This window comes from Pristiophorus japonicus, chromosome 5 (assembly GCF_044704955.1).
Source record: "Pristiophorus japonicus isolate sPriJap1 chromosome 5, sPriJap1.hap1, whole genome shotgun sequence".
NCBI classification, from domain to species: Eukaryota; Metazoa; Chordata; class Chondrichthyes; family Pristiophoridae; genus Pristiophorus; species Pristiophorus japonicus.
Window position 1 is genome coordinate 92,267,310 of NC_091981.1, and position 12,728 is coordinate 92,280,037.

Sequence of the window (12,728 nt, forward strand, 5' to 3'; positions counted from 1 at the left end):
AAACAAAAATCCTATCTCGATGTTCAGCACATTAAGAAATAGCTCAAACTTCACTCTTGTAGTTTATGGTGTCTTTCAATTGGTTTATTCCATTCACACCCCATCCTGTATCTTTGTACTAAAGAATGTGCTTCATATCATTATATGCCTGTTACCGATATTTTTGTAGCGTTCCCACTGGTATTACTGCAATAACAATGCAGATCTGAACATTGATACTTAATCCCTATCATGGCCTGGATTCTCCAGGCACTGTTCTGTCATTATTAAATGCATAGAGCAACTAGCAAAACATTCCAGATCTTCTGGATGACCTCTGAAGTCATCTCACACTTTTTCTGAAAACATTAAAATTAGTTCCTCCCAGTTAAACAGAGGTATGACAGAAAATTGCATTGGTATCTGTGCATTACACCTAATAAAGCTATTGTGATCCCCTTTTGTATAAGCTGCTTATAAATTATGAGTCCTTTCAGTAAAATAAGTCAGTTCTGCACCATTACCCTCCATCAACCTATTCCATCTTAAGCTTTAAATGTGAAATACAAATGTTGTATATTTGGATAATGTGCTTAAGAACCTGTGCATATGATCCTATTACTATTGCTATATTATTGTTAATAAATCTATTGGTATTGTTTGCAGTACCCACGAGCAGTGAAACAAGACAATGTTTTTCTATTAATTGGTACTGTATAATAAAATGCAGCTGCAGTTAAATGTAAAGAGAGCAGATAGCGCTCAAATCTGACACTATTTCAGACATCAAAATCATAACTGATTAAAATAAGTAAGATATTGCACCAATGAAATGAGGAAAGTAAGATTTCATGAAGATTGAGGAAAACGTAAATACCATACATGCACTGTTGACATAAAATGGGTGCTTGTTGGTAATGGTAATGAAAAAGTAGGCAGAAGTATGAAGAGGAGAAACCTGCTCTATACTCACATTGGGCCCAAGTTTCCGCCCTCTGAAAAAACGGCGCATCTGAATAAAGTGCGGCTACTTTCTGGAATAAAAAGGGCGCCGAAAACTTACCTTGTGATTCTCCGGTCTCCTCAGGACATCGGCGTGGAGCAGCACAAGGGGTCGGGGGCGGAGCCAGGTCCCGGCGCTGAAAACAGTGCCGGGACCTCTGCACATGCGCGCTAGAGTGTGCGCGCATGTGTAGTAGCTCCAGGCCCCCGAGGCTGTGTGGGAGGGGCCCGACCCTAGCCCTGGCCGAATGGGCTCCCTGGGCGAAGATCGGGACTTGGACCTCCCTCCCGTTCAGCTGCCTCCCCCCTTCCCTCCCTCCCGTTCTGTCTCCCCCCACCACCCCCCCGCTTCTCTTCCCTCCCCCCCCCTGTCGGCATCTCGCTGGGGCCGGGCCCCGCCCGAAGTGTCGGCGGCGGCGGCCCGGCCCGTTCAGCCTCTCCCTCCCTGCTCTCTCTCTCTCTCTCTCTCTCTCTCTCCCTCTCTCTCTCCCCTCCATCCCTCTTCCCTCCATCCCTCTCCCCCCACCCCTCGCTGCCAGAAACACAGAGACACTGACCGAGACAGAGAGAGAGACACTGGCGGGAGGGGTGTCCCAGCACGCTGTTGGAGGGCTCCAGGTGCTGCAGTAGGTGAGCAGAAATAATTGTTTATTTATTGATTTTTAAAAAATATATATATTTTTTTTGATTTTATTGATTTATCATTTATTATTGATGATGGCTCTTTTTGTAAAAGTGAAGTATCTAATGTTTGTAAACTTCCCTTCCCTTCGCCCCCGCCCCCCCCCCCCCCATCTCTCGTTCCCTACGCCTGATTTATAAGTGTAGGCAAGGTTTTTCTGAGCGTATAAAAATATACACTTACTCCATTCTAAGTTAGTTTGGAGTAAGTTTTCGCTGCCTAAACTTGCAAAACAGGCGTAAGTGGCTGGACACGTCCCCTTTTGGAAAAAAAAATCTGTTCTAAAATGAAACTATTCTAATTGACGAGAACTGGAGCAAACTAAATGCTGAGAATTGCAATTTCTAAGATGCTCCATTCTCAACTAGTTGCTCCAAAAAAATAGGAGCAACTCAGGCCAAAACTTGACCCACCCTCACTAACTTTTGCCCACACTACTAAAATTGTTCCTGGAGTGAACAGGTGTAGAGCATTTTCATGCTCAGACCTGTCGTTATTTTCTTCTGCTTGGTAAGGGATTATGAAGAAGTGATTAAAGCTTAACTTATCCCAAAATAATTCAGACCTGACTTCAAAACAGAAAAGGAAATATAATGCTTGTTCTTAAGGAGATAAAATATACTCCATGTAATCATCAAAACACTCTTGGGACTAGACTTTCGGCACATAATCGCCTATTTAGTGCCCATATAAGTGCTGAGATTCAGGTTATTGCCCATATTTGATGATAAATGGAAACTAGCCCGATTATTGCCCATTTATCGCCGGCACAACTTTCGGCATACAGGAATGAGCTGAATCGCCCGGCCTATTTTAAAAAAAATATGACATCATCACTCGTGCAAGGCCCAGAATACTGCTTATAATGGAAACTAGCACCCAAATATCGCCCAGATTATCGTCAAGCAGTATTTTTAGCATTTCGTCCATTTTGCGCCCAAATGATCGCTCGCCAAGAAAGACGCTCAAAAAAAGTTGCAATCACCTGACCTTAACACGGCAGTATGGAGGAAGTTTAATAAAAGGCTGCTTGAAGTGGTTGGGAGCATTGAAGTAACTTTTGAGTGGTCTTAAGGGTGTTTTTGAATCTTGCCAATCATCTAATCACATTGTGATTAATTTCCAGCTTATATTGTATTTGTTGACAATTTAAGAAGACAGATTAGGGCATTTATAGTGATGGGGCCTGTAATTTCTCAACCAGTATTGATTACTCAGATGCTGCAGAATAGAAATGGAAGAAGGTTCATTAAAGAGCATTATGTGCCCAATCAAAGAGGTGGCAGACTGTTGAGGAGGAGGAGACACTACACCCAACGCATTTACAGGGATAAGCGATCATACCTAGAACTGTCCGATAACATGTGCGTTAGAAGGCTGCAATTCCGAAAGGAGGTCATCAGTGAGATATGCCAGCTAATTAAGAGAGATCTGCAGCCTATCAGCACCATCAGGTCCGTAGTGCCCGTTGAGGTTAAGGTTACTGCGGCACTTTCCTTCTATGCATCGGGCTCCTTTCAGGACTCAGCTGGTGACATTTGCTGCATCTCTCAGCACGCCATACATGGCTTTGGTCACCTGTTGAATGCAGCATTTACGCACGCAGGATGGACTTTATAAACTTCCCGATGACCAGGGAGGCACAGAGTGAGAGGGCTTTGCGGTTCTCGAAAGCAGCAAACTTACCCAAGGTGCAGAGAGCAATAGACTGTACACACATCGCCCTGCGAGCACCTTTATAGGATGCAGAGGTTTACCATAACCAAAAGAGATTTCACTCTCTGAATGTTCAGGTCGTTGTCGACCATAAGCAAATAATCATGGCAGTAAATGCAAATTTTACAGGGAGCATCCATGATGCGCACATCTTGCGTGAGAGCACTGTCTCTGATCTGTTTAAGACTCAGCCACAAGGTCACGGTTGGATGCTGGGAGATAAAGGATATGGCTTTGCCAGCTGCCTCATGACCCCCCTGCTTAAGCCCCAGACAGAAGCCGAGAAGTGCTACAACGAAAGCCATGTAGCCACATGCAATACCGTCGAAAAGACAATTGGAGTTCTGAAGCAGATCTTCAGATGCCTGGACCACTCAGGAGGCAACCTACAATACCACCCTGAGCAGGTTGCTGAGTTCATTGTGGTGTGCTGAATGTTGCATAATCTAGCTATCAGGAGAGGACAACAATTTCCAGATGGGACTGCAGGTCCACCTCAGGACAGGGGAGGCGGAAGAGGAGGATGAAAAGAAGGACGAGGACCCCTGGGAGGACAATCAGCCTAGCGATGAACCCATAATCCTGACCGTCGTTTCCGCCCCCCCCCCCCCCACAGCCCATCACTGGTAGTTACGCAGTTGCAAAACTGTTGCGTCAGCTGTTCATAAATGAACATTTTGCATGAAGTTACACTGATGACAGTTACAGTTGCGTTACATTTTATCCTCGCCTGGCTTAGTCTGGCCATTGTTTGCAACCCTTGCATTGATGTTTAACTTTACGTTATTAGAAGACACTGCAGAACAATTGTAAAGTTCAATAAAAAAGTTTTTATAATTTAACAAGTGACGTAAAATGTTTTCAACAAATTATCACAAACTATATAACACCCACCTGCTCCCGCCCCCCCCCCCCACCCCCTCAACAATCAACAACGCTTTTCCAACAACAATTTTTGATTAACGATAACACTCCCCCACAACCCCCAACATTCAACTCATTTTTTAAGAACAAAAATAGATTAGCCCCCCTCCCCCCCCCACCTGTGGCCACCCTTCCCTCCTCTACCTTTACCCCTCCCCTCATTTGAACACCCCCTTTCCCACTTACACCCCTAGTAACGGGGCCAAGTCAACTTGCAGTAGAACACTTCGAGGGCTGCTGTGGGGGCGGAGGGGGGGGGGGTGACATTGGCTGATAGACTTTAGGGGGCCGAGGAGAAGACGTTTCCGAAGAAACTTCTTCCGCGTCAGAAGCAACTGCTTCCTCCTGACCCGCATCTGTCGAAGTTGATGGTGGTATGGCACCTTGGGGTGCAGTGCTGTATCCCAAAACTATCGCCTGCCGCAAGGCATCGACAGAGTCGGTCGCTCGCCACGTGGCCACAATCATCTGCCCCATGTACTCCGAGATTCTAGCAGATAGTGTGGCAATTTTGCCGGTCAACCCACCAATTGCTTGGAGGAGTTCTCGACCAATGTCGACGCTCTTCCTCGACAGAGACACCACGTCATCATTCACATCTGACTGTCGCTGCGCGTGCCTACCTCGCTGGCCCAACCTCCACGGGGTCGGCGTGGGCACTGGATGACTTGGAGTGCCCTGCTGTAAACCGTTTGACCCCGCTACTTCATCCGTTGAGGGTGACGTGGCCGCAGGTATGACAGATGACTCTTCAGGCATCTGATCCTCCTCCTCGGTCGTATCTTGTTCTTCCCCCGTGGTCCGCACAACCTGCAGCGCTTGGGATGATGTTGTGCCTCGGGAGCTGGAAAACATAATTGAGGTTAGTTGAAGAGAAGGGGAGACATGAGAATGCTTGCACTGCGCAGGCATATGTACGAGGAGCAACACTACTGCAATAAATGTGAACGAGAGACGTTGCATATAATTAACATGAGAGTACAGAAGCTGCATGCATAATATTACATCATTCATATATTATAATCAAATGGCAATAAATTACTTTAACTTATCACTGGTTTACACATTACTCACTTGGCGCAAAGAGACCTGGGTGTCATGGTACATCAGTCATTGAAGGTTGGCATGCAGGTACAGCAGGCGGTTAAGAAAGCAAATGGCATATTGGCCTTCATAGCGAGGGGATTTGAGTACAGGGGCAGGGAGGTGTTGCTACAATTGTACAGGGCTTGGTGAGGCCACATCTGGAGTATTGTGTACAGTTTTGGTCTCCTAACCTGAGGAAGGACATTCTTGCTATTGAGGGAATGCAGCGAAGGTTCACCAAACTGATTCCCGGGATGGCGGGACTGACCTATCAAGAAAGACTGGATCAACTGGGCTTGTATTCACTGGAGTTCAGAAGAATGAGAGGGGACCTCATAGAAACGTTTAAAATTCTGACGGGGTTAGACAGGTTAGATGCAGGAAGAATGTTCCCAATGTTGGGGAAGTCCAGAACCAGGGGTCACAGTCTAAGGATAAGGGGGAAGCCATTTAGGACCGAGATGAGGAGGAATTTCTTCACCCAGAGAGTGGTGAACCTGTGGAATTCTCTACCACAGAAAGTTGTTGAGGCCAATTCACTAAATATATTCAAAAAGGAGTTAGATGAAGTCCTTACTACTAGGGGAATCAAGGGGTATGGTGAGAAAGCAGGAATGGGGTACTGAAGTTGCATGTTCAGCCATGAACTCATTGAATGGCGGTGCAGGCTATAAGGGCCGAATGGCCTACTCCTGCACCTATTTTCTATGTTTCTATGTTTCTAACGGGATCTGCACCACCATGGGTGGCAAAATGATTATGTGTGCCTAGTATGGTTGCGGCACGCTCCTCGAGATCGGTCAAAGTGTGAAGGTCAGCAGGCCCTCCTCTGGTCCGCCTCCACTCCGCCTGATTCTTAGGTATCTACCTCTGCAAACATGACGAGCATGGCATAAGTTACTTGCCTTGGTACTATTACAGAAACACAACAGATATTGTAATCCACAATTAGTTACCCCACATGCTATTCATTGTTTAACGTTATATGCTAAGACGGTTTGCATCCAATGGATGCATGGTTATAACATCTATAGTCAGAGAAAATATTTAATAAGATCGTGTTTAGGAACTAATGCTTGACACCAACCCTCTCGCGTACAATCCCCAGGAAAGGCCCCATCCAAGGGCCGTGCCATTCGGCACCTGAGGGGAGGGAGTCGTTTTATTGCAATCGATGGAGGTCCCCGACGCGGGGGGGGGGGGGAAATCGGGTTCATTGTTGATCTGGTGAGCTCGGCAATGATGGAACCATGAGGGGAGGGGGCACCGTGTCCCTGGGCTGTGCTCGGAGACCTCAGTGTGGCCGGAGCTAATGTCCCAAAGTGTCCCAGTGCAGCTCTCCCCCAGTCCAGGCTGGGTCACTGTGTGACTGACAGCAGCCAGAGAGACTCACACAGTCTGGGCAAAGCTGAGCGGACTCCTCAGTGCTCAGTCATGCCCCCATCCACCAACCTAACCAAAAAGGAGACGGTGCCAAGGTGCTCACAGGAAACAAGCAGCAATATAATTTAATAATTCTCCTTCTAAACTAAAGTGGTAGAAATGCCCAGTGTTTGTGGTCTGCTGTTTCCAGTCATTCCTTTGGCCCCAGTTTTCGATCAAAGCCTTTAAATAATAATTAATACTGTTGATTATGGTTAAGGCATCTCAGCAACAGTAGAGTAAAAGGGCGCAGGTTACGACCCCAGTCCAAATCTCAACAGGGAAGCTACCCAAGATTACCCAGCCTAATTATAATCTGTCAGATTTACATTCTAATTAATGAACCAGTGCATTATTACAATTATAAATGTAATAATTTAATACTTTTGCGGATGAGACAAGACTGTTCCAGCGCTTGCGGCACTGGTCTGCCTCTCTTCTATCGTGGGCTACTAATGAGACTATCGCGGCGATATTTGCCCATATTCGCTGGTATACTCTCGAGGGGGGTTTCCCACACCCACCTTGGGTTAATTGGCCCCACCGAGTCTCCACCTCGTGGAGTAAGGCCTCGTTCGCCTCTTCGGTGAAGACTTTTGCCCTCCTCCTCCCTGCAACCTCCTCAACACTCTTGCCTGACTCCTCGTGCTCCATCTCCATGTTATCTGATTATTTGTATCAATTCCTTCAAATGCAAGATTCCACAAACCTTTGTTCTCTCTCTCTCCCATTCTTTGCCTTCTGAGCATGCACAGATGACCCCTGACCTCCCGAATCGCGGGAAAAGTTCTTTGCCTGAAAAAAAAGCACATGCGCAGAACAACCATTGCTATGGACAGCAGCCTTGCATGACTGAATACATTGCTATCGCCCATTTCACATCGCTAAGGCTATCGCCTAAATTAAAAAAGCAAAACTAGCAGTTTTTAAAATGGGCGATATTCCAGCGATCCTGAAAAATAAAAAAAAGCACTGACGCCGGAAATATCGCCACGATCATAGTGGAAAATCTACCCCATAATCTCTTCTATCGCCAAGACTCCTGTTCCACATTTCAAGGCTGAAATTCCACTGTTTTCATTAAGCTGATGTTAGCGCAGTGGAATGAATGCGAAGGTGTAAAACGTAACCTGGAACAGACAGATCAGCCTCGGACACTGGAGAAACTGAGATAAATATTTAGAGTGGCAGAGAATCACAGACTGCTCTAATGAGAAGTGTTCCACTTGCTACAAACACCATAATGCGGACACACAAGGCACGTGCCAAAGCCATTTGTTGTGTTTCTGTGAGACTGTATAATGTAGATTTTCCTCTGCTCTGTGCCTGGGAATCCGTGTTTAGCAGGCACAGGGCAGCGAGAAAGGGGCAAAGACCTGTTGCACCCCCATTGCATTGCCTCGGGAGTTCCTAGGTCTTCACTGCAAACATAAATAGGCTTACGCCTGTAGTAGGCACTATTTTTATTTTTAAGACACAGGAGGGGTCATTCCTGCCCTCCCACCTCCTTTTTCCATTGGATTCAACAGAAGCACCTGTCAGAAGCTGGAACTAGGGCCTGGCCCCAAACACCTAACCCGAGGATTTGCAGGGATCACAGAGGCAGACTGAGGATAAGAAGGGGTTTTGGCATTTTACTTTTAACCAACCCTCCAGGCCAATATGAGGCATTTGAAGCCTTCTGGCTGCTACTCTTGGCTCCAATATCAGAGCCCCAAAGTGTAGTTGCAGGAAGCTGCACTCCAATTCCTCCCAAATTTTTCAGGCACTCGGCCCAGCCGGGCCAGGCTTATGCCTGTACGTAAGTGGCGAGGTAAAATAAGGGCAGCTATTTACTCACAAGGGCAGCACTCCTGAGGTTCCCAATGGGTAACCATTAGAGTAAAATGTACTCTATATCTTCACGTGGCAAGGCAGAGCAGTAGTATTACACAATTTCATTCATGTATTAAGATTTCATTGTGCAAAATCTATTGCACCTGTTAATAGTTAATCAGCTAATAATACAGCATGATTAAATTTTACTTCTTTATACAATGTAGGCTTTCAAAAAGGATGCATGAGCGCAGGCACACTCATAGGTTGTAACATTTTCTTTACCGAGGTAAATTTTCAACTTCATTGCATGGATGGTAAACTGGCAGAGCAATTGAAATTAACACAATGAAAATGGGGCAGAATCTATAATGGGTGGGTGATCCGATCCAGTCCACCAGATTGAAGCCCAGGCAGTGAAGGTGGAAACAGATCCCACTGTCTCCCAATTCAGCACAATCTATGAACAACAACAACAATAACTTGCATTTACATAATGCCTTTCATGTAGAAAAATGTCCCAAGGAGCTTCCCAGAATAGTAATTAGACAAAAGTCATCACTGAGCCACAGTAGGAATATTAGGATGGGTGACTAAAAGCTTGGTGAAAGAAGTGGGTTTCAAGGAAGGTCTTAAACGAGGACAGTGAAGCAGAAAGACCTAGGATTTAGGAAAGGAATTTCCAAGCATTAGGCCTAGATAACTGAAGGCATGGCAGGCAAAGGGATGCACACAAGGTCAGAGTTGGAGAAACACAAAGTTCTTGGCAATTTCTAGGGCTGTTTTGTAAGGTCACCTTTTCCAGGTAGAAGTCATCTAGAAAGAAAGATATTGCCACAAGCAAGTTCATGAACGGGACAGGACAGATGTTTTTTCCCCCATTTTTCAAGGAGTGAAATGAGATTGAGTGAAGTTGAATTTGCTTTGAATGTTGCTCACTACACTTATTTGATGTCTGAAATAAAGTGCCTCATCTCATCAAGCGTTTCTCAGTCTGCCTTCAAAAAGATTGGAGATGTACATGAGAACACATGCAAAATGCATGCTATCCAGTTCAAATCACAACCTCCCCTCCCCGATTACACACTGATTTATTTAGATATTGGGCAGTTTGAGCAAATGTAAGACACTGACCATTTAGATGAATGACCTGCACCACTATACCTGAGAGAAAAGCTAAGGAAGCAACTTGTAACAGAGCCACATGGAAAAGAGAGCAAGGAGCCCTTCCACAAATAATATTTTACTACAAGCTTCATTTATTTTATGCAAGTGAAAACTAACAGCACTAGGGGTTTGCCCTGTACTCTTTAGCATTAGCCAGCTTTTACAGGTCTGAGCTCATTAAGTTGCTCAGCAGCATTATTAAGTTCTGATTATCTAACAGTTGCAAATTAATTATAATATAGCCAAGCTCACAGCAAACAAAAGTGAAAAATAACTTTCATTTGACAAACTCTCTGTACACTGAGTAATTTCATTTCTATCTATGCTTGTCAAAAAACATTGACAATTCTGTAAGATCCAAACTGTTAATAGATCTATGATTATTTATTATATTGGTGTAAAACTGAGTTTAATAAATTCAGAGAATGACCTTACAGGCTTTACACTTATGAAATAAACCCAGCAATTCAGTTACTGAAGCAGTATCTTCAATCAGTCATGAATATGATGTTTAAAATGTGTTTTACGAATTGGACAGTTTCCCTACTGTTATAGTTGGGATTACCATTATGATGTACAGTATATTAAACCATCGTGAAACATAGCACAAATCTTTTAACAATTGCTTGCTTGAAAATGAATAGGTAACCGTTTGGAAATTTAGATCATTTAGGAAATGTTGAGAAAGCAAATACAATTTTAATAAAATCAGTTTTAAAAGAATGCAAACAGATGATTATTGCAAAAAGATAAAACCTATTCTCTCTCTTTTGGTGCTCAGTTTATAAGATAGAACGAGGTAGTTAGGACACACTAATATTGATTTATTCATTCCAAGTTGTACTTTGTTTCACTCCTTAGGTTTTGCACCTATTAGTGGGATGTGTAGCAAATATCGCAGTTGTACTATCAATGAAGACACGGGATTAGGACTGGCATTTACAATTGCCCATGAGTCTGGACACAAGTAAGATTACCTATCAGATTATTAAATGTCATATCTTTGCATTTATAGCTAACATAAAGCATCACTGGTGTACAAGATATCAGTAATCACCTTTAGTTTTTTTTTAAGAAACGTTTATTTCCAAGATCAATAATTTTAAATGATCTGGTTAATATTTTATAAAGAGAAGTGAGACAAAAGTCCGACATTCCTCTTTTTATAGAAATTGAGGGAATATGTAGCCTTGAAATATGAGGATTTGGGATTTTTAATTATGGAAAAAATTTAGGATTCACTTTCTTCATCAAAAGAGGAACTTCACCCCTGAAAGATTTTCCCTTTCCAGTTTTTTAACTTTATGTTTGATCATTCTGCCTCCTCTTTTTCCCATGTGCCCCAAACGGGAGATGTTAACAACCGTGCAACCTTCTGCAGTATAGGAGGATACTCTGGTGATTAATTCATGCATCGGTGCTGTGCTGTCAATGACAGTCAGAATCAATGAATCATAGCGCACAAGGAGATCATTTGGTGCATCAAATCTACACCAGCTCTTTCAAAGAGCAATCCACTTAGTCCCACTGCCCAATTCTTTCCCCATTTCCCTGCAATAATTAATTTCTCCTTCAAGTATTTATACAATTCCCTTTTGAAAGGTACAGTTGAATTTGTTTCCACCACCATATCAGGCAGTGCATTCCAAATTCTAACCACTCGTTGCGTAAAAAGATTTCCCTCATGTTGCCACTGGTTGTTTTGCCGATCACCTTAAATCTGTGCCCTCTGCTTATCGATCCTTCAGCCATTGGAATCAGTTTCTCTTTACTCTATCTAAACCCTTCATGATTTTAAACACCTCTATCCAATCTCTTTTTTTTGAAGTTTGTGTTTTTATTTATTAAATGTACTACTTTGCCCTGAAGTAGTTGTCAATGACATCCTTGGCTTGTGAGTCTTTACCATAATCCTTCACAACAACACAGCTGCAGCCTACAATCTTGTGAGGTTTCCCTTCGCGGTCTATCTTGCAGAGGTCTACCCACTCACCGAGCTCCATGTTGTCATCAACCTTAATCAGCGCTGCGACCAACTTAACATACTGTGCCTCATCATAGTTGCCTGCCAGGACACACAAGTGGGCTTGTCGTTTGTCCAGCACCTTGTCAGCTTCTCGTTGACCACAACACAAGCCATCGTGGATGTATGCCATTTTCAACACTATCTGAAGTGCAGTGTTAACATCCATCTCCTCTTAGCCTTCTCTGCTCTAAGCAGAACAATCCAAGCTTCTCCATTCTATCCACATAACTTTAATCCCTCATTCCTGGAACCATTTTAGTAAATCTCTTCTATACCCTCTCCAAAGCCTGGCTCTGCTTTTTTAGGGCCCAAAGTGATCAAGGGCCCAAAGGCTTGCCTTTTATACCTGGGCCGCTCACATGTGCGTACAGCCCAATGACCTCTGACAGTGGCTCCACCTGGGACTAGTAACCCCAAGCATACATACATGACAATATCCCCCTTTAAGATATTAGTAAAAGTCTTTTTACAAATTAAGACGGTCTGGGGCTTTCCGCTCCCGAGTTGATCGTCTCAGTTCAACTCCAGCCTTGGGCAAGCGTTCTGAGTCTGTTATGACTGGGGGCTGGGTAGCTGATCTGATGGGAGAGGCAATGACCATGTCAGGGATTGAAAGTCCAAATTCATTGATGACAGCGGAGTCCTCTGATGACTGAGGGTAGGTTGGTTGGTCACTGATTGTGTCTTCCTCAGACTGTTCCAGTTCATCCGTGTGTCATAGCTTTATCTGATCAATATGTTTCCTGCATGTTTGCCCATTCTTGAGCTTGACGATAAACACTCTATTACCCTCCTTGGCCATAACAGTACCGGCGATACTAACCTCGACCATAATTTAGTACATACACAGGATCGTTAACAGAAATGTCGCATGACACAGCAGTGCGATCATGATACCACTGCTCACTT

At 44.2% G+C, this 12,728-nt stretch overlaps 1 protein-coding gene and 1 pseudogene across 1 annotated transcript in view; one reads left to right on the top strand and one right to left on the bottom strand.

The window, feature by feature from the left end:
- LOC139264391 (A disintegrin and metalloproteinase with thrombospondin motifs 16) overlaps positions 1-12,728 on the top strand; it is a 469,636-nt gene that overhangs the window by 153,760 nt on the left and 303,148 nt on the right. The window contains exon 8 of the mRNA XM_070880768.1: positions 10,655-10,760. Within this exon, the coding sequence (XP_070736869.1) occupies positions 10,655-10,760 (106 nt within the window). The remainder of the gene's footprint in view (positions 1-10,654; positions 10,761-12,728) is intronic.
- Positions 11,647-11,985, bottom strand: LOC139264390 (small ribosomal subunit protein eS12 pseudogene; annotated as a pseudogene).